At 47.5% G+C, this 21,166-nt stretch overlaps 8 protein-coding genes across 8 annotated transcripts; 6 read left to right on the top strand and 2 right to left on the bottom strand.

Annotated features, from left to right (window-relative positions):
* Window positions 1–423: 423 nt before the first annotated feature.
* I302_101750 (uncharacterized protein) lies at window positions 424–1,440 on the top strand (the record flags this gene model as incomplete). The annotated part of the gene is made up of 1 exon (XM_019187129.1): window positions 424–1,440. One exon carries the CDS (start codon window positions 424–426, stop codon window positions 1,438–1,440), a length of 1,017 nt encoding a protein of 338 aa, XP_019050007.1.
* A 440-nt stretch (window positions 1,441–1,880) lies between these two features.
* Window positions 1,881–2,563, top strand: I302_101749 (uncharacterized protein; the record flags this gene model as incomplete). The annotated part of the gene is made up of 2 exons (XM_019187128.1): window positions 1,881–1,996; window positions 2,059–2,563. 2 exons carry the CDS (start codon window positions 1,881–1,883, stop codon window positions 2,561–2,563), a joined length of 621 nt encoding a protein of 206 aa, XP_019050006.1.
* A 1,145-nt stretch (window positions 2,564–3,708) lies between these two features.
* On the top strand, window positions 3,709–4,395 carry I302_101748 (uncharacterized protein; the record flags this gene model as incomplete). The annotated part of the gene is made up of 1 exon (XM_019187127.1): window positions 3,709–4,395. The coding sequence occupies one exon, from the start codon at window positions 3,709–3,711 to the stop codon at window positions 4,393–4,395; it is 687 nt and encodes a 228-aa protein (XP_019050005.1).
* Window positions 4,396–4,684: 289 nt separating this feature from the next.
* I302_101747 (uncharacterized protein) lies at window positions 4,685–6,141 on the bottom strand (the record flags this gene model as incomplete). The annotated part of the gene is made up of 3 exons (XM_019187126.1): window positions 4,685–5,182; window positions 5,261–5,611; window positions 5,689–6,141. The coding sequence occupies 3 exons, from the start codon at window positions 6,139–6,141 to the stop codon at window positions 4,685–4,687; spliced, it is 1,302 nt and encodes a 433-aa protein (XP_019050004.1).
* Window positions 6,142–6,441: 300 nt separating this feature from the next.
* On the top strand, window positions 6,442–8,366 carry I302_101746 (chorismate synthase; the record flags this gene model as incomplete). The annotated part of the gene is made up of 6 exons (XM_019187125.1): window positions 6,442–6,531; window positions 6,582–6,659; window positions 6,724–7,176; window positions 7,382–7,704; window positions 7,927–8,085; window positions 8,204–8,366. The coding sequence occupies 6 exons, from the start codon at window positions 6,442–6,444 to the stop codon at window positions 8,364–8,366; spliced, it is 1,266 nt and encodes a 421-aa protein (XP_019050003.1).
* A 353-nt stretch (window positions 8,367–8,719) lies between these two features.
* On the bottom strand, window positions 8,720–11,517 carry I302_101745 (uncharacterized protein; the record flags this gene model as incomplete). Its single annotated transcript, XM_065869349.1, has 12 exons — window positions 8,720–8,827; window positions 8,910–9,114; window positions 9,194–9,274; window positions 9,398–9,440; window positions 9,499–9,663; window positions 9,753–9,939; window positions 10,002–10,058; window positions 10,102–10,313; window positions 10,378–10,481; window positions 10,534–10,740; window positions 10,795–10,905; window positions 10,979–11,517. 12 exons carry the CDS (start codon window positions 11,515–11,517, stop codon window positions 8,720–8,722), a joined length of 2,019 nt encoding a protein of 672 aa, XP_065725421.1.
* Window positions 11,518–12,110: 593 nt separating this feature from the next.
* I302_101744 (uncharacterized protein) lies at window positions 12,111–17,715 on the top strand (the record flags this gene model as incomplete). Its single annotated transcript, XM_019187123.1, has 12 exons — window positions 12,111–12,322; window positions 12,378–12,519; window positions 12,589–13,342; window positions 13,419–13,570; window positions 13,624–13,723; window positions 13,792–14,053; window positions 14,125–14,701; window positions 14,769–14,831; window positions 14,897–15,076; window positions 15,134–15,306; window positions 15,439–15,509; window positions 15,563–17,715. The coding sequence occupies 12 exons, from the start codon at window positions 12,111–12,113 to the stop codon at window positions 17,713–17,715; spliced, it is 4,839 nt and encodes a 1,612-aa protein (XP_019050001.1).
* A 618-nt stretch (window positions 17,716–18,333) lies between these two features.
* On the top strand, window positions 18,334–21,138 carry I302_101743 (uncharacterized protein; the record flags this gene model as incomplete). Its single annotated transcript, XM_019187122.1, has 13 exons — window positions 18,334–19,143; window positions 19,226–19,268; window positions 19,345–19,398; window positions 19,474–19,652; window positions 19,745–19,922; window positions 19,985–20,065; window positions 20,135–20,197; window positions 20,269–20,417; window positions 20,499–20,589; window positions 20,650–20,695; window positions 20,763–20,830; window positions 20,888–21,013; window positions 21,074–21,138. 13 exons carry the CDS (start codon window positions 18,334–18,336, stop codon window positions 21,136–21,138), a joined length of 1,953 nt encoding a protein of 650 aa, XP_019050000.1.
* Window positions 21,139–21,166: the final 28 nt, after the last annotated feature.

Below are 21,166 nucleotides of genomic sequence, written 5' to 3'. Positions count from 1 at the left end.
TTTGCTGTCAGGAACCGCCAGCCTATACTGTGCTTGTCGTGAGTGCGTGAAGGGGCGATCCTGAAGTTTCTGACAGCTACAGCGTAGGTGATGGCTGGTCTAAAACGCCCCTATTGATAAAACCACTTGGATGATAGGCTGGCCGTACATATAAAGATCGATGTATTGAATATCCATCATTTAATCAGTCAACCACCCGTATATAACATTCTACGCTGCAATTCACTTGTACACCACTTATAGCAGTCTACCACTTTGCCAAACACTGACAAAGTCTCTGACACTTCGATACGAGCATCTCCGGATGATCCTATAAGTACACTCTCCCTCGATATCTTACACCATGTAATATCCGCTCTTCGGCAATCCGATCAAGTGGGAACCCTCGCCAGTTTCCGATTATGCAGCAAGCAATTAGAAGAGATGATCACCCCGATTCTGTTCAAGCACGTCATATGCAATGGTCCACAACTCAAAGCCCTCTTCCAGCCCTTACTATCGGATTTCACCTCACCTACCGAGGAAGGCTCTTGGATAGTCGAAGAACCCATCATCAAGTCTATGTTGGATACGCGAGATACCACAAGAATCATCCGGAACCTCTCGTCAGTCGAGCATCTCACGATTATCCAAGAAAAGGGTGAACACAGGTCAATCAAGGAATCAGAACCCAGCGACCACTTTATGACTGTCGTTTCGTCTGTTGAGATTCTCAGTGGCAAGAAGCTCTTGCACAAATTAGAGAAAATCTCGTTGAATTTAAGGGATAACGAAGAAGAGTCTAGATATATATTGAAAGTCCTCAACGAGATTAGTGCGCCGAAACATCTCTGTATGAGGGATTTAGATACCTTGGGGAACTATCATATCCATCCATTATATCTCCGCTGGCCGGATCTCGCTCGTTCCCTATTCACTCAACCAACATACCACGACGTCGCTACTTGCCTTCCGACCGTTAATCTCCCTCTCCCGAATCTGCATGATGACAAAGACCACCCTGGACGAGGACGGGAACAAGAGACCCCCATAATCAGGATGTCACTGAGAAGACACGGATGCGACGATGATTGTAAGATGATATTAAGTCATATCACCTATGAGGGTGGATGCGATAAGGCATATAGGTCTCAGCAGATGAAGATGTTATTTGACCTAGCAGGGGAATGTATCTCGGATGGTAGTATTCCCGATAGATTGAGATGGGAGATAATTCAAGGAACACAATCTGAAATCTCTCTGGATCAAGATCAGTTGGAAAAGCTTCGTGAGGATTTGATGGCCGCGTTGAACATGTCGGACGATGAGGAGGATACGTTCGAGGGTTGGAGTCAAGCTGATTTACAGGAGAAAGATGAGTTCGCAAAAAAGTTCAGGGGGTGGTTTGACAAGTTACAATGGGTCATGGGTGATGATGTCAGGGGACAACCATGCTGCTAAGTATGCGGTAGTGAGTACGAGATGTCCGACGGAATTGCGATCGCAGAGGCTGGTACGATAGCTGACAGTCATTTTATACTTCAGTGCCGGTCTGATGCACCACTGCCTGTACTTCGAATGAGTATGTGTCAGATCTGTTTAGTGATGTAGAAGTTCCAAGCATACCACATGTGATGGCAAAGCCTCTCAGGCACTACATACAATAAGATCACTGACGCTGGTGGCGGGATAGACTACCGTGGGCCAAAGCTTCCTGAGACCAGACGACTGAGTGAAAGGATGCACTCCAGGCCTTCGAAGGTTTTTCTTGCGTGCGAGGTCGTATCGTACATTGATAGCACGGCACTTTGCCACTTGAATCTGCAATTTCACTGTGAACGATAATGCCTATCCGGTCAGATTACATACGGACTTACAACCTACTTGCTATATTAGGCGAAATGAAGACTGATCCGTCTGATACCTCAGCGCAACATGTGGAGATTTCACAACTTGGTTCATCGGACAATTGCCTGACTACTTTAAGGCCGGATCTGACCCCTTTCCATGCCTACAAGTGGCTCGAGCATCAACTACAAAGAAAACACCAGGTTGACACTGACGTGATCCGAAGGGCAGAGGTAAATGCAAGCTCCTTCGTGCCATTACCGTGACTTCGCCCTACACGGGGCCAGGGACCGCTAAGGTCTGTCCGGAATCTAGAATCGCATGGTCAGGCCGCTTTGGTGGGCCTCATCCTAATAGCTTACTAGAGGTTACAAAGGCTCAGACCAAATTTGTAGAAGATTTCTCTATGAACGAGCAAGCCTTCGTATCTAGAATTCGCTCATTGTGCTCAATGGAAACCGATCCCCGGAAATTCCGAGAAATAACCAACCAGATCAAGAATGAAGCGGAAGCGACGCTCGAGAAATGGGTGAAAGACTTCGAAGAAGGATGGTATCCTGATGATTCGAAATATCCCAGGAATATCGCGATACAGTCTGTCTCGGTGGAAGAATTTGGAAATCAAATGCCACGACTGGAGTCCGACAAACAACCTTTAGTATTCGATGAGGAGGCTTATGATCGGGAACTCGCAGTACTAAATGCTACAGATAGGACCGTGTGCTCGGAGCATTGAGGATGCATAAAATGAGAATAGACTCAAATGGCTGCCGTCGATAGGATCCAACTTCTCCCAAGCATAGGGACACATTGCCTCACTCATACGTCGGTCAATTCGTATAAAGCTATTGTATACTGTATCGTCCTCCGCCGATTGGAATCCCGTTCAATGTCAGTCAGTATGGCGAGTTGCGTCCTTCAGAACAGCCTTGGAGGACAATCCTTACATAGGCACTCCACGTTAGCTTTACTCGGGACTTGAGTCTGTCTAACAGCTCTCGAATTACTTAGTGACCCAACAACCTCTTGAGTTCAGTGAGTCGAGCCGGAAAACGTCGGAAGTCTGTCCCGCGGTATTGAGGCAATCTTTCGTACGGAGAAATCCGACATATCAGGATTGTTAGCGACGTTCAAGACGAAAATGGAGGATTGCAGTCCTCGGATTGGCCCGATCGAAGAAGATTGTGCCCGGTGAAATCCACGCTCACGCTTCAATTTCTCCCCTATTTTCATGATTTGATGTTTCGTCAAGAGGTCACGCAAACCACTTCCAATCGAGCGTCGGTGATCTGGCTGACCAGCTTCATTTACGCGACTTTCCGCTCAAATTAGGTATCGCCCCCAAGTTGAGCCGAAAATGGTAGCCGAAAATGGTAGATGTAAGTGACGTGGAGGCGTGATTACTCTAGTAAAAGTTCCATGTCTCGTGCTATCTCTCATTCCTATTTTCGTATGCAACATCATCAGGAAGATCAAGAGGCACACTTAAAACAGCGTCTTAACGACCACTGAACAAGGGATTCGATGTGTCCTTTCAGCTGAGGTTTCAGCAAGCCCAAGTCTAGGCCTCCTTACACGGCGCCACATCTCATAGCTGTCTTGCACTCTTGCTGTCTAACAGCAATGACCTACAAGGTGATGGGAACTTTTATACCTAGCTCTTTTGTCCTCCAGAGACGAGTCGATGCGACGATGTCGGGATAGGCATAAGCGGAAAAAACGTATATAAAGCACAGCGACCGCCTAGAAAGCTCAATCGACTTCACTGGTTTATATTTATTCACTTCCCACTCTCCTCACATCCCTACGCCGAACAACTTCCACTACAACAGAGACCTTATTCCCACATTGACCTTCCACAACAGACAGACAGTATCGAGTATGACTTCTCTTGTCAGACGCCTCTTTGGCACTTCGGCTGCAAGCGCCACTCCCTCCTCTGGGCAAACCCAGTCCGTAGGATCCGTGGATGCCACTCTTTCGGCTGAGCCTACGGATGCCGTGATCACGAAGTACTCTTTGGAACAACCTAGATGGCCTTGTAAGAGCTGTGGTACCGGGCCAGGGCAAGTTCCCAACGTCGTTTTTGTGTCTGCCTGGCTAAATCGACCTTACACCGGCCAAGGTATCAGACATGATGAGATAGGAGCAAGAACACAGAACATGCACATCACTCAAGGTGGGTATCGAGTCGATGAACAGACTCAAGACCGTATGAATGAATATCGAGACCAATTAGAATTCTCCTTGAGGTCAGAACCTTTGTACCCAAATCTCGCTTACGAGGGCGATCGAACCAAGTGGCCAGGACTCACCGAAAAGATCGAGACGCATATCCGCATGAAAGTCAATCGAATTGCTAAAGATTACTTGTCATATTACTTCCCTGGTCCCAACCCGAGCGTCGACGTGGCCGTGATGGATCGAGAAACATACGTTAGTATCCTCGGCGCACAGTCCGACCTGCCTCCGGCCTACAGCAAAGCCAAGTTCAAAGAAGCCATCGATGGTCTGAGCGAGTCTACGTACACCAGTGTTGATGATATACTGAAAGCTTGCGCTGAATAGCGGATGATACGGATGAGACGAAGTGGCTCGCAGGGGCACCATCAAAGCGCCGCTTGAAAAGATTTCTCCTCTGTTACTCCTTAGTTACGTAATTTCTTTTCATGCCAGAATGAACTCTACTTAAATTGTTGCGGAAGCCCCCATTCTATCTGTATTCTTCCGTACCTTCATTGACCATCCAGTAGTACACTACATAGATCCATCCTATGCGTGCTCGTCATGTGCAAACCTCATGTTGATTGACCAGCAGAAGTGAGAAGGAAAAGCGTAGACCGATTAGTCATCATTCCTATGTAAACAGATTATCCAGCTCATACAACAAATCCTTCTGACCCCACCCACTCGCAACCGCATGAACAATCAGCCAGCACCTAGCCAGTATCTGATCCACACTATTATCTTCTTTCCCACTTGACAGCCCCTGATCACCGTCCTCTACATGTTTAGCCTTCAATTCATCACCCAGCTTCCATCCCTCGCCTATCTGCTTGCCTACCACTCCGAGGATATACCTATGTCCAGCGACCTTCATCGACGCTCTGGCTAGATCCCTCAACGTGGATATCTCGTCTGAAGAAAGGTGTTGGTCCGTTATGAGCAGTAAGCTGAATATCCAGCTGAAGTAATTTGACGATAGGTGGTTGATAGTTTTGTGCTGATGCGGAGGGGGATGGTCACCTGGTTGAGTTGGAGGCAGGTATGGGGAGGTAGGTATGGGTGGAGGGGATTGTTCGATGGATTCGGAGAGCCAGTGGGCGAAGTGGGATAGTATGTTTAGGGCTTGTGACTGGAAGGTAACATTAGTACGCTACTAGATCGCACCGCACGGGGCATTTGAGCGACCTTCTAGAACAGATTTACTCACCGAGTTCAGGTTCCTCAATACACCCAATAACGGTTCCCTTGGTGCTCCAACCACTTTCTCATTCCCCCTACTTGTCTTTCCCACGATTACATCCTCCACGACTTCCTCTTCAACTTTCTCAGTATCTATATCCATCTCCTGTCCCATTGAAGCATTCATCATTTCTTCTTCTGACATTATGGGTTTAGCCTTCCCTTTTCCCTTTTTGTCCTTGTTTTTGGATTTATCTGGTGGTATATATCCGTTTATGTAGGCATACCAATCTGATCGGCGAGATGCTGGAGGTATAGGAGGGTAGTCTGATGGGTAGGTTGATGTTGACGGGGAGGAGGATAGTTGGGATTGGATATGCTAGATCACCATCATCAGTACATCAGCTAATTGCACTCCCGCGAGTATTGGAGTATGGTCAAAACCATGAGACTTACCTTTCTGTATCCTTGATAATGTATGGGGAATAGCTCTTGCCAGCTCTCCTTAGGTAATGCAGGATGTCTAGAGCCACTTGCATGATTTTGAGAGGTGGAAGGTAGAGTCGGACCGATCAGATCAGTTTTGTAAGGGTTGATAACGGTTTTAACGAATGGCAAGTCCCGATTATCTCGATTGGCCATTGCCAAGTACTGTGATCCGTCTAACGGTGTACCGTCAAAGTCCTCTGGTAGCATCCCCACAGGTAGACACTGTGATCTGGGGTTATCTATGGCCCCTCCTTCCTCGTCGTCTCCGTCGTCGTCCGCCTCCAAATTGTAATCATTTTCACAGTTGAGGTTGGAGGGACCATTCGAATAGTTGTATGAAGTGTATGAAGTCGAGCTTCCCGCTTCCATCTCTTCTAGAGCTCTTTTCCTCCTCGCTTGAGCTTGACCTGGTCGAGGCATTATTTGGCTCTTGCAGCTATGGTATGTGTAGTCAAGTCTTAAGCAGTAATCATATCATCATTCAACTTTCTTGTCCTCTCTACAGAAGTCATCGAGTGAGTTGTGAGGAGCGACGGAATCAAATTGTTTGTATGAGTATGATCGATCTCGTGTAGTAGTCCCAGGCACGGATGAATGAGTCAAAAAGTCAAGAAAAGTGTTCATTCCACTTCCTAGATGATCCGGTCTCTATACAAGTCATCTCTCGACTTCATTTCTCTCTTGCTTTATATCTCAACTTCTCAAAAAACATCGCTCACAATGTCATCTTTCGGCCAGAACTACCGTGTACACACCTACGGCGAATCTCATTGCAAATCAGTAGGCTGTATCGTCGACGGTGTCCCTCCTGTAAGTCATTTCGATGCCTTTCTGTGGTCTGTGCTAATTCGTTCAACTAGGGTCTCAAATTGACTGAAGAGGATATCCAAGTCCAACTTTCCAGGAGAAGACCAGGTCAGAGTGATATTACAACCGCTGTGAGTTACCTCTCTCACCTCACCCTTACAGGAGAAGCCAGCTCACCTTTCCACATCTACCCAGCGATCCGAATTCGACACCGTTCACCTCCAATCCGGTACAGAGCACGGTGTGACCCTCGGAACTCCCATTGGTTTACTTGTCCAGAACAAAGATCAACGTCCCCACGACTACGCCGAGACTGATCTCTACCCTCGACCTTCTCATGCCGATTACACCTACCTCGCCAAGTACGGTCTCAAAGCCTCTTCGGGAGGTGGACGAGCCTCGGCTAGAGAGACTATCGGACGGGTCGCTGCGGGTGCTATTGCTGAGAAATACCTCAAGGAGGCGTATGGAATAGAGATCGTAGCGTTCGTTGCTTCTGTAGGGAAGGTTGCGTTACCTTTTGCCGAGGAGGAGGATGAGGTCTTGGGTAAACAATATATGGATTTGGTTAGATCGGTGAAGAGGGAGGAGGTCGATAGGGAAATTACTAGGTGTCCTCATAAGGAGACGAGTCAGAAGATGGAGGAGGTGAGTTTTGGCTCTATCCGTTGTCTATTTGTTGATGAGAGCTGCACATGCTCTCCTGTCATATCCATTCTTCTTCCGTCGTGACCGCTCAATACCATTGCATAACACATATCACGACGGTTATCCCTCTCTTTGCATCATACAGCCTCTTGGCAAGCTGTCATTGACAATAAAAGACATCTACTAATATCCCGTGCGTCACCAGACAATTCGAGCAGCCAAAGCCAAAGACGACTCCCTCGGAGGCTCCATAACCTGTGTCATCCGAAACACCCCCGCCGGTCTGGGGGAACCAGCCTTCGACAAGCTCGAAGCTGTCCTCGCTCATGCCATGCTCTCCATCCCATCTACCAAGTCCTTCGAGATCGGCTCCGGACTTAGGGGAACCACCTTCCCAGGATCGATACATAATGATCCGTTCATTGAGGGGGTTGACGAACGGACTGGGGAGAAGACTTTGAGGACTTCTACAAATTGGTCGGGAGGTATTCAAGGGGGGATCGCGAATGGGGAGGATATTTACTTTAGGTGGGTTCTCATTCCTTCTCTAGATACGTTGATATGCGAACATATCTCTTTCATATTATAACCTCCAAACTCGCATCCCAAACGCCTGAGCCCATAATATTCGATATCTCACGTTCTTTTTTGACACTTTCCTCTCACACTGATCGTCTCATGTGACTTGATATCACCGTAATATGCCTTCTGTACAATTTATACATTGCTGATACCTTTTCAACCCCTTAGGATCGGATTCAAACCCCCCGCTACCATCGCCCAGGAACAGCCCACCGCGCGATACGATGGATCTGCCGGTGTCCTAGCTGCTAAAGGTAGACACGATCCCTGTGTAGTTCCCAGAGCCGTCCCCATCGTGGAGACTATGGCTGCTATTGTAATCATGGAGTGAGTGACAGTTCTCTTCGAACACGCTTCCCCCTATTCCAGGTTATTCCCCCCAACGACTCGGCCATCATCATTGCACAGAGGACAGATGACTGATGAGATGGGATGATCGATGTAGTATGGTCCTCCAACAAAACGCCAGAAAATCAACTGCCTCCCTCCTCCCTGCTCTTACCCACTTACCTCCCACTATGGTCCTGCCTGGTAAATCCACGGTCCAAGCTGTTGTGAATGGGAAAGACGTCGGTGAAGTGCAGAACCAAAAAATTGGCGAGGAGTAGACTAGTCAATATGATGTGTCGCGGCTCGGTAGGGATGGTAGATTATTGATAGAATGCATGTTTCATATCTCATCTTTCTATTGCGCATTCCCATCCGAGTGGATGATTCCTTGTATACAAAGATGTGGTTATGTATATGCTGTGACTTTATTTCGGTTCCAATTCCATTCCCTGACTATGTATGTACTATACTACAGTATGACTGCAGTGTGAATGCGAGTCGCTTATCCTCACTCGAGGACCCTTGTATTATCCCTTCTCGACAGCTCTCTACTCCTATCATAAAGCCTCGGCGTATTGGTCAAACCCTCTTGACGGAGAAGTTGCATCCCCTCTTCCTCGCTTACCACCTTTCAATCTTGGTCATTCACCTCAACATTTAGACCTCCCGTGATTCGGCGTTGCTCTCCCCTATCCCGCTCTGCCTCATTTGATATCAATCGGACTGATCCCCTCAAAGCCTATGTACAATACCCAACGCGTGTATGTCAGAGACCCATCAGATGGATTAGTGAACGGCACGAGCTGAGACCTCAGACTCACCTTATCACCAAATTGGATGGCACATAACCAAGACGATACTTGACCCTTAGTCAGTCCGCTCAACTTGTATTCTTGCCCGTGGATCGTCAAGATCGCATGTCCCAGCTCCTCAGCTGATAGGGGATCATCGGTAGTGTAAGAAAGTAATTTCTGGACGGCTGGCTCCGTAGCTGGTTCTTTCCTCCAAGGTGCATGTCTTGATAGCCTGATAGAGGACACGCGTTACCACACCATCGGCTGGCGGGACCAAGTGGGCTTTGAACACAATATGAAGAGGAACTCACTGATTATAGAGGTTCTTTCTGGTCCTGCTCTCGATGAGCCAATCGGTCGATCGCACGCATTCCGAAAGGGAGTTGCTATCCCTACGAATGGTCTGAGGCGCATTCCATCTTTACGATGCTACTTCCCCTCTCCCTTCATTTTCAGTCTGGTATTGGCGTTGATCATGGGGAAGCCATTTGGCCGATGACCAGGTACTCGTCCACTTGCCTTCAGTACCAACACGTTGAATTGCGAAATACCCTTTCCCTGGTACCAAGTGGATCAGAAGGTAGATGGGACATAGATGATTTGCTTGTCCACTCACCCAACACCTGGAGAACCCATAGGTCCGCACCACATGATACCCATGCGTTCTTACTGATCAACAAAATGGTGGAATTATCAGCGGTCTGGTTGAGATCGAAAGGGTCAATTGAGATGTAGGTGATTCGAAATTGGTCTGCTTTATGCTGATCGTTCCGAGTGTACTCTGCAGATATAACGACAGGTGGGTCAACATTTATGACATCCTAGCGATTGTTAAACCAGAGTAGAGGTATTAATATGGAGTACACTCACGAGGTTCTTTCGCGGCTTGGTTCAAGCTTGATCCTCCTTCGTCCATCCCCTTCCTTCTTCGAGCTTGGTCCAGCCATTCTTCCGACATCAAATCCATACTGCCGATTTTCGATTGATTATCTACCAAATCAATTATGAGACAGTCTTTCTTGCCTATCTCTGTCGATAACCTTAGCCCTCTGCCGACCTGATTCCCATAATGTGACAAATGAGCTTGATGTCGGTTGAAGAGACTGTATGGGAACTTGCCATTTGGTGTAGTAGATTTGGGCTCTTGGTTGGTCTTGCCATGATCAAGCTGTCGATCTGGCCGAATGATCAGCTCAGGAAGGATCCTTGAGTGACTTACCTCGGGAATATCGATACCCTCTATAACGACTTGACAGTTCAACAGAATTGGGAATCTCCCTTTTCCGAAATCATCCATCGTCTTTCTTCTTTCTACCGGGGGAGTATCACCTGATATCGCTCGTGCATCGTATCCCGCTTTTATGAATGCTTCGGTGAGATCTTGAAGTTGGTTGAGATTGACACAGAAGATAAGTGTGGATCGTCGTTCAGCTTGAAAGGACAGTGTTGAATGTCAGTTGACTGTCGTGAGTTTTTCTCAAGTATGATCACTCACATGCTTTCTCCTGATATATCCTCACCACCAACTTATTCACTTCATGTGTATTGACCAGTTTAGCCAATCTCGAAGTGTTATAATCCTCTTTCTTCTTACTTTCTCTGTCCAACTCGTGAAGCTTGAGCGATCTCCACCACTCGACGAATGAGGTACCCCTCTTCGATGAGTCTCCTTAGGGGTAAGTGGTAGATAATCTTCTGGAAGGCTTTCTTGAGAGATCGCTCGTCGAATCTCTGGAACGTCGCTGGGAAACCTACGATGGGGACGTTGTGCGAATGAGATGGGCTGATAATTTTCGTGAACTCTGGAGAAGAGGATTTATCGATTTGGGAGTTAAAGTGGTGAAGAACGTTTAGCCATCTGTGTACAGCACAATCAGTGCAATGTTATAGAGTGTTGGGCTTGTGTACGTACGATGGCGAAGCTGCATGATGAGCTTCATCGACTAATACCATTCCGAAATGCCTTGGGTTGAATTTGGATAATCTCGCGGGGTTCATGATGGTCTGGATAGATGCAGTGGTACTACTTATATACTTTGTCAACAACACTTCATAGCTGTACTCTAGATGGAGGGGAAGAGCAATCATCCACTCACACATCGGCAACACCACTCGCCACCTTATCACCTTGTTCAATCTCTATGCTATATCCCTCTCCCAATATCCTCTTGGCGTTGAGGTACGTCTGATGGACCAAATCCCGCTTATGCGTCAAAACCAACATTTTGGGTTTTTCGCTGTCCAGTCCGCAGGTAGGATATCGATCTACGAATCGCTTGTATAGATGCATCATGGTGGACGTCTTACCCCCTCCGGTGGGGATGAATACACCCATCCTTGTCATACCTTCTTTGTAGGACTTCAGACACTTGACAATAGCTTTCTTTTGATAGTATCGAAGTGGGATATCCCCTGTGCGTATCGAGGCGGCAAATTGTTGATGATCTTCGATGTCAATTTTGGGTTCAAGGCCAGGTCCATCTTGATATTCATGTTTATATCGAGGGGAGGATTGTATGGTCGCTGTGGAAGAGTGTCGATGAAAGATATTGAGGAGAGGTTGAGGTGAGATTCTGATGAGTGGTCTGTGTGTGCGCACGAGAGTTGACAAGGGAGTTATCGATTGACGGATCATGCGTGGCGGTGAGGGCATCTTGAAGAGGACGGAGGTGGTAAAGAGAATGTAAGATGCATAGCCTGTCATAATTGATTACAACAGCCCAGTGATACGCTACCTTATTCCACTGGAAATGCCTGCTTCCTGTATAACCCCATCAATCCGTCAATCCATCAATCCATCAATCCCTATGTACATATATTTATAAATTTTTGATAATTGAGACATTGACGATCCATGCTCATCAAACTATCAAACTGAAAAAGTGCCACGATCCCAAGAGGGGTACTAGCATGTGGAATCCACGTGGTCTGTAGGCTACAATTGACTCCATCATAAGTAACCTTTGTTGCCGCTCATCTTATCGACTTCTGTTTACCTATCTTGTTCCTCATTCCCTTCCTCAGACTCATATCGTGGTACCTTCTCATTCCTTTCTTCCTTTCTTATTCATATCCTTCTATATACACCCGAAGATCCACCATCCGACTCATTGATGCCAGAGTAATCTTTATACTTAGTTTCATTCCTCTGCGGCAAAAACAACATTACCCACCAGAATCGAAAAGACAAACGCATCTAGCGCATCTTGTGAAAATAACCAGTCAATCATGTCGGAAGATATAGGAGATCAGATAGTCGTCACCATTCCTCCTCAAGCACAATCAACACTACCCTCAACATCAACCCCTCAGCAGGCTGAAGCTGGACCGTCCACTCGTCGCAGGACGCGTAGTTCCGATGTATCGATGAATGGAGTGGGTGTAGCAGAACCAAAGGTGGAGGTGAAGGAACCACCGAGGTATATACAACCTGATCATTTGTGAGTGTTGTTTTGCATCTTCCGTATAAGCAATGCAGAGCTGACCTCGCCACAGCTATCCTACCACCAATAATCCCAATCAAGCTTCCATAGCTCGTAATCTGCCTAATATAGGAGATGGATTGTTATCGCCTGAGGATGATCCTCAAGCTTTGAGGGGTATACCGGTGTTCAAACCTACCATGGAAGAGTTCCAGGTCAGTCCAGCTACTATATCGCCGTTCTTTATGCTTATGTATCAAGCTGACATCTTCTACGGTTTCTAGGACTTTGAAGCATATGCAACAGCTACAACAGCCTGGGGCCAATATTCGGGTATAGTCAAGATCATCCCACCAGAAGAATGGAAAGAATCCTTACCGCCCATACCCAAAAGTGCATTAGCCGACCAGAAGATCAGAACACCCATCCAGCAGAATATCTTCGGATCATCAGGGTTATTCAGAATTGCCAATGTACCTAAGAATAAGAATAGACCTTTGACGATCAAAGAGTGGTTTAATAAGTGTAGTGAGAAGAAGTTTACTGGTATTGGACCTAAAGATATTGGCAAGACCCTTAATAGGGATTCGAAAGAGGCTATAGAATGGAGGGCAAGGAAGAATGCCGAGCTGAAGAGGGAGAAGGAAGAGAAGAGGGCGAAGTTGGCGCAGCGGAAAGCTAGAAAGGAAGCTGCGAACGCTCCTGCTCAGGCTGAAGTTCAGGAAGAGGAACCAAAATCATTGGAGGAGGATGGTGATCATCATGACCCTTCGACCACTGTTCCACCCCTCGACCCATCTAGTAACTCTGCTCATTCTTCTCCTGATCCAACCAATCCTACTACCCCTAAGAATGAAACTTCCGATCTAGAAGAACAAGTAGAACCATGGTATAAATCGTTCAACCCTTCTGAGGACTGGCTGCCTAAGGATACAAAACCTGAAGACTACACGTCAGAAACTTGTGATGCGCTGGAAAGGCATTTATGGAAGAATCTGGGTCTGGGTGAACCGAGTTGGTACGGGGCTGATATGGAAGGTGAGTCATGTCTCGACCCCTTATCTCCCTCCATGCCATTCATGTGTACTGATATCATCCATGTTACTCTTATCAGGCTCATTGTTCGTCGATGACAAGACACCTTGGAACGTTGCACATCTACCCAACCTCCTCAATCGATGGGATCTCAAACATCTTCCAGGAGTCAACTCGCCTTATCTGTACTTTGGGATGTGGGGCGCTTCGTTCGCTTGGCACGTTGAAGATGTGAGCTACCTCATTCTCCGGGGCGCTGAGGATAAGCTGACTTGTGAGACTAGATGGACCTCTTCTCAATCAACTATATTCACTTTGGTGCTCCGAAGTATTGGTATGCTGTTCCTCAATTGCAGTCTGAGAAGTTTGAGCGGGTCTTACAGGGTGAGCAATACCGCTTCTGCTTGCCGTGTTGTTCACCGGTATTTATTGATGCTCACTCAACTCGATAGGCTACTTCCCTGAAGAATCCCGACACTGTGATCAATACCTTCGACACAAGGCCTTCGCTGTCTCTCCGCATCGACTGGCAAACGATGGTGTACGTGTCAATATGCTCACTCACCATCAAGGGGAATTCGTCATCACTTATCCCAGAGGGTATCATGCTGGATTCAATCTGGGGTTCAATTGTGCGGAAAGTGTGAATTTTGCGTTGGACAGTTGGGTCGAGTTGGGCAGGAGGGCGAAGGCTTGTCAATGTGTTACCCATAGGTAAGTTAGCTACCCAGCCCTCTCTATCCATTATCAGTAAGGTAGAAATAGCTGACCATAATTTTGCATAGTGTGCATATCGATGTAGACGAGATGATAGCCACAGAAGAGAAACGACTCAATGGCGAACAAGAGCTGTTGGAGGCTATTGCCGAAGAAAGGCAGAATAAGAAACCTCGTAAACGAGCTCACACTGAACAGAATGGTTCCAGCCCACGAAAGAGGGTCAAACGTGAAACAGAAGTTGAGATTGCGCATGGCGAAGCTGAACAGTCTATGGAGGTTGAAGCTCAAGAAGAGGAGGAGGTGAACAGCCAACCGAAGATACCGGTGATGAGGAAGAAACGACCCAAATCAATCATCGACCTCTCACCTACTCGACCGAAACTTCAACCTGCCATTGTCCAAGAGAACCCAGTTCACCCATGTCTCTTCTGTCCTTCACTTGACAAGGAGGGCTTGTTACCTGCTCTTGAGCCCACAGATGCCGCCAAAAGTAATTGGAAACCCCGTACTGGAGAGATCCGAGTGCATCATCAGTGTGCTCTTGCTATGCCTGGGGTGGGCATCGAGGATAGAGAGGTTGACGGGAGGTTGATAACGTATGTGGTGGGATTGGAGAATATAGAGTCTGCGAGATGGAGCTTGGTGAGTTCTTCACTGGTTGCACCCCAGGTATGCAAGGACTTGAGCTCATCGTGCTGGAATTCGATAGAAATGCGGTGCATGCGAAGATAAGCGATTGGCCAAATCTGGAGCTAAGATACAATGTACCAAGGTATGTCCGCTACCCCTTGTCATCTTTGCGATAATATAAGCTGATCCTTTTCCCATGTACATTAGGGGAAGTGCCCAAAGGCATATCACGTATCATGTGCCAAATCCCATGAGGGAGTCGCATTCAATATATGGGAAGTGGAAACTCCCATCCTACCTCCACATGGAGAGGTTTTAGAACCTGGTCAACCGATACCGATGGAAAAGGATATCAAAGTCGAGTTACTTTGTCCAACACATAATCCTGTGAGTTTTCAAACCATTCTAAGTGAAGGGGTTTCAAGCTGATTGTTGAGCTCGCAGGACATGAAATCACAAATCGAAGCTAGAAAGGCTGATAATCTTAGACGAAAGGTCATGGGTATACCTGTTGGGGAGAAGATCAAGATCAAACCTAAAAGTGGGGAGTCGTTGGAATTGATCTTGGTGGAGGTAAGGGAAGATACGCGTGAGGTGGTTGTTAAGGATGAGGCGGGGTGAGTGTCCATCTTTGTTGTTTGCTTTTAACCAAACACTATACGCATCCATCTTGATGGTGTTATGTTTCGAAATGTCAATTCAATCCATCGCCGCGGGCTTTCGCTGAGTTTTGGAGGTTTTTTCCTCAGACAAACCGGTGTATATCCTTGGTCTAGCATTGACTTTAGACCTACACCCGTCAAAACGGAGAATGAGTATGGTGAGTACAAAGCTGCCAACTCTGCGTGATATAGCTGATCAAACAACAATAAGCTCGAGTGCATACCCACACTCGGAGAGTATCGGAATATCCGTCGGCGACTACCACCCCTGTCACAGCTACCACTTTACCTCCTCCAGCAAGTGCAAGGCCTTCCCCACAGTCTAGCCCTGCTGCTCGACCTATCTTACCGCTTCCTCAAGTGATTCGAGCGAGTGGTCCATCCGAAGCACACTCTCCTAATCCCGCGATTCGACACGCTCCTTTGAGGGTAGACCAGATGCTCAATCCGCAGAATGATACGCCTTCACGGGCAGTGCTATGTGAAGCCCCTCAAGCCGCATCTCGCTCAAACAAGGGCCATCCTCGTCCCCTGCAAACTCCTCCGCAAGCACGGCCGCCTTATCCCACCGGCCAATACCCTGCTGTGCCTATGACTTCACAGCAGTATTATAGTCCTGCTCCGACACTGTATCCACCTCAGCAGGTCCTCCCATACGATTCTAGAGACCCTTATAATCGACAATTGCCACCGGTCCACGCCGGTCACTACCTCTCAGATCCCTACGGTCAGGCAGACTTTCGAAAATCCAGCCTGACCGATCAGCCGCCTCCCTTACCCCTTTCTCATGGGTATCACATGCCTCCCCCACATGGGTACATGTTAACACCGCCTCACACCGCTCCTTCGAGAAGCTATGCTGCGTCCTCCCAGTCCTCCAACGGATCATCATTCCCGCCTCAATCGAACGGTCATACTTCCTCACAACAGGGCTCATCCCGAAATGTACACCAACATATCCCGAATGGCTCATCTAACGGTGTAGGGAAGATCGACCTTGGAATTCAGAGGATGCAAAACGTCATGAAACACCTGCGACCACTTGCCGTCCCTGCTATTCACCTAGCAGGAACGAACGGGAAAGGTTCGGTCTCAGCAATACTGGAATCATGCTTGATGGCCGCTGGAATGAATGTCGGTCGATACAATTCGCCTCATCTGATTGAACCGAGAGATGCCATTCGAATCAACGGCCGGCCTCCTCCACAGGAAGCGTATCTTGATGCGATGAGATTAGTCGAAGGTATAAATCACCAACGAAACCTCCAAGCGACGACATTCGAAATTTCCACCGCGGCTGCGTACCACATTCTCAACAGTATGCAACCCCCTTTAGATGTTATGATCATAGAATGTGGGATGGGCGGTGCTCGCGATGCCACCAATATCATACCTGATGAGATCAAAATACTAGCCGGATTGACAAGTGTGGGGTTGGATCATACTTCTTTCCTTGGAAATACTATCAGCGAGATCGCTGTGGAGAAATCACAGATAGTACCGTACGGTGGTATATTGATAGTCGGACCTCAATCCCAATACGAAGCCATCAAGGCTGCGTCTCAAGTCACCTCGTCCAAAAGAGCAAGATTGGTACAAGCTCCACCTTCCCAGGAAATACCTAGACAATCTCCTCCAATAATTCTCAAACCATTTAGAAAACCTTTCCCTCGATTGATTCGAACTGAATATCCATTCACGGAGAGCACCAACCGAGGATTAGAGACGGACTTACAACTTGGTGGTGCGCATCAATTGGATAATCTCTCTTTGGCGATCTCAATCCTGCACGTGCTCAGGACTGACCCGAGATCAATGAACATTCAACCGAAATTGGCTGGACTAAGCGATCAGGTAATTCAGTACGGGGTGAAAAGGACCGAATGGGAGGGCAGATGTAGTTGGTTGACTTATGGTCATCTCCCGTTATTGGTGGATGGAGCGCATAATGCGGATTCCTCGACTTCCCTACGAAGGTATATCGATTCGTTAAATTTCGAACGAACAGTCAAGAAACGATTTTTAGTTAGTCTATCCAACAGTCCTGGTAAATCGCCTGAATCGGTACTTGCGCCGTTACTCGAGGGATATGAGGATGGAGAGGTCGAAGTGATTTTGATGGAATTTAGTACGCCTGTTGAAGGGATGCCTTGGATCAAGGCTACACCTCTAGAGGAACTGTACGAGGTTGCCAAGAAATTGCTTAATGGTAAAGGAGAGGTGAGGATCGGTGGGAAGGGATTAGAGGGGTTGAAGGCTGTTTTGGATGATTTGGCGTCCAGGTACGAGCGGGAGGAGGAGAGGCTAACGGTGGTTTGTGGGAGTTTGTATGGCGTTGCGGATGTTTATAGGTTGATGGGTTAGTTGCTTTGTTAGTGTAAGTTATATGTGCTGTAGAATGGGTTTTCTTGGGCTTGAAGGTACTGTATGTGCTGTGTGGTAATTTGTTATCTGTCATTTGTTCGTTTCTATGTATTTGTTATGCTATGTATTGAAGTATCCACGTCATGGTTCAACGATCATATGTGTGCACTCTGGACTGAGCGTAGGGCATCAGTCAATGTCACGATGTGAAGTGGCTGGAGGTATGTCTTATAAGATGTGGGAAGGATCTCGAACTTGCTCGACGTCATTGTGATTCTGACCAGGGACTGCTTCTGCTCGACATCTTATGTATGACCATCTGATTGTTGATGGACAGATAATATATGATCCATTCGAAGACATGCAAGATACCGTTTGAGGTGAGACATGAGATGGAATGTCATGTCTGAGCATGGGTACAGTGGCAGGCAGTCTGATGTCTGCTCGAATGTCTTCGCCAGAAAAAATGTCCTAGCGGAAGTTGGTTGTCGATCCGTATGCGTGTATATATACGTATATATATATATATATATATATTAAAGCTAAGAGATAAGAGAGTTGGAAGGTGTGCATCCCCATCTAATCTCTAATCGCTGACTAGTCACATCACCACTTACCATGGCTCCAAGCAACGACAAATCCCTCGCTTTTCGAAGATCACTGACCATCTCCCCCGATGACCTGCCCCAACCCAAACAATCCCTTCGATCCAAATTATCCTCCATCTCTCTCTTATCCTCCACCTCTACCCTCAAACCCACCACCTCCCCTTCGGGCGTCACACTCAAGATCAAACCCTCCACAGAAACTATCAACGCGATCGAACGCACGCTCACTCCCATGCCTCCACCTGCATTCTCAGCCACAGGTCCAACACATGATGTTCTCGGCAGACTCGTCTTTGTGCCCTCCCAACCACCACCTGAGCCAGTCACATGGGCCAAATACTTTCCTGGGGGGTACAATGCCAACCTCCAGATCCCCCTGAGAGGGAAGAAAATGATGTATGCCATCCAAGCTATCGGTGGTTTGGCAATCTTATTTTACGGGTACGATCAGGGCGTAATGTCCGGAGTAGTCATCAACCCCCAATTCAAGCAACTCATGGGGGTCGATTCTGTCCCAGAGTCAAAGAGGGACTCGGCAGCTGTAGGAGGAATCGTAGCTATCTACTATGCCGGTTCCCTCTTTGGTGGACTTGTTGGAGGGTATTTGGGAGATAAGATCGGAAGAGTCAAGACCGTCATTTTTGGATGTATGGTTGGGATCATTGGTGCAGCATTACAGGCATCCTCCATGGGATTCACCTGGATGTGCATCGCGAGAGTTATCAGTGGGTTTGGAACGGGGCATTTGAATGCGATCATACCGGTTTGGAGTAGTGAGGTCGCGGAACACGATGCTCGGGGATCAATTTTGGCTTTTGAGGTGAGGTTCAGTACTGCCACTTCCTTTCCTTCTCCTCATCGGTACATATGTATGGGGTGAGCTGACGATGGTTTGGGTACAGTTCTTCTTGAATATCGCTGGTCTGGCTTTTGCTTATTGGCTTGGTGGGTTAACTTCTCCTCTTCCAACAGCCACAGCACGCGAAGAGATCTTGAGACTGATTTTGGACCTTGTCAACAGAGTTTGTCCTCAAATACACCTCCGGTCGATCACAATCATTCATTTGGCGATTCCGTGAGTACAATTTCCTGTCTCATACTTTTCCTGCACAATTACACGAGAGGAGTGTGGGTTGACAGCGTTGTTTAGCCCTCGCATTTCAACTTGTATTCCTCATCATCCTCATTGGGCTATTCTCGTTCTTCCCTGAATCACCGAGGTATCTCGCAAAAGTGGGTAGAAAGGACGAAGCGAGGCAGGTCTTAGCGGTGCTGAGGACGGAAAACGGTGATTTGGATGATGATAAAGTCAATCAGGAAATGTATTCTGTAAGTGGATTTTGGTCAATTCTGGTGAAGGACTGTGTGCTACCGGAAGATGAAAGGACACGTGAACTGAATGATGCGGGCGACGATGGCAGATCATGGAAGTTGTCGATGTCGAACGTAAGATGGAATCATCCAACAACTACACTGCTATGATCTTTGGATCCTGGAGTAAAGATATGAAAAATACTTTGCACCTCGTAAGGAGGACATGGTTGGTCATTGGTATGCAATTCTGGCAGGAATTGACTGGAATTGGAGTGATCACTGTCTGTAGGTCATACCGACCAAATTACTGCGATGGGGCGTTACTGATTTTTTCGATATTTTGGTAGACGCTCCTACCGTCTTTCAGTCTGCTTCTTATACAGCTTACAAAGCGGATTGGTTAAGTGGTGTGAACAACATTTTCTATAGTGAGTTGTCTTCCTGTTACTACGGTGATGATAGGGGAGCGACTGTTGACGTCGCAATATGATACACAGTGTTCTCGGTTCTTGTGGCGGTGTTCACCCTCGATAGAGTCGGTCGGAGAGTTACTTTGTACTGTGAGTTGACCTTGTCGCGGACCCCTCCTATAGGGTAGGGGGAGCTGACCAGACTATGCACCACATAACAGGGGGAGCAATCATCATGGCCATGTGTCTTGCTCTATGTACGGTCGGAGCCAGATATGCAATCAGAACGGAAGGTAAAGAGCAAGCTGCTTGGGGTGCGGTCGTAGCCGCTTTCACTTTTGTGTACACATCCACCTTTGGTGCTTCCTGGGTGAGCTTTCAGATACGAAGGGTACCCCGTCTACTACAGCTGTACAATGTTGGTTGATATTGATATACATCTGTATGACAGCTCACCGTACCGTGGTTATATCCAACGGAAATCTTCCCACTTTTCGTACGAGCCAAGGGAGGCGCTGTCAGTGTGGTAGGTTGGTCAATTGGTATGTGCCCGTCCCGACTCCTCCCGCCAGTCGATGGTACAGCTGACCTGTTCTCAAAAGGTAATGGAGTAGTCACTGAGATCACACCGTTCTTGTTCAATGCCATGTAAGTTGGTTCCTTTCTACGGGATCATGGGTTCATTGCCAAGCGAGCATGGCTGACCAGCGCAAAGTGGCGAATGGACTTTCCTACTTTTCTCTCTCCTGAATGTCCTAGCGATCCCATGGATTTACTTTCTCTGTAAGTTGTTTGGGCATTCGGAGTCTAGTGGAGAGAGGAGCTGACAAGAAAATACAGATCCCGAGACTGCCGGTAGATCACTTGAGCAAATGGATATTCTCTTTGCGCAAGAATCGATCTTCGTACACCGTCAACAGAAGATGCTCGAGGGCTTGGAGAAAGTCAACCCTGAGATTTACCACTGTGAGTTCAATTCAAAGGGTACATCATGCACCGGAGGCTGAGACTAGCTGGATGCGATAGCAATGGAGACTGGTAAAGCCCAAGCGAGCCATGTTGAGATCAAGCAGGAGAAGGTCGCCGCTTAGGGAGCCGACGGGGAAGCCGTAACTTAGG

This window comes from Kwoniella bestiolae, chromosome 1, assembly GCF_000512585.2.
Source record: "Kwoniella bestiolae CBS 10118 chromosome 1, complete sequence".
Taxonomy (NCBI): Eukaryota; Fungi; Basidiomycota; class Tremellomycetes; order Tremellales; family Cryptococcaceae; genus Kwoniella; species Kwoniella bestiolae.
Note: the sequence above shows the minus strand (reverse complement) of the source record. Positions and strands in the feature narration are given on the sequence as shown.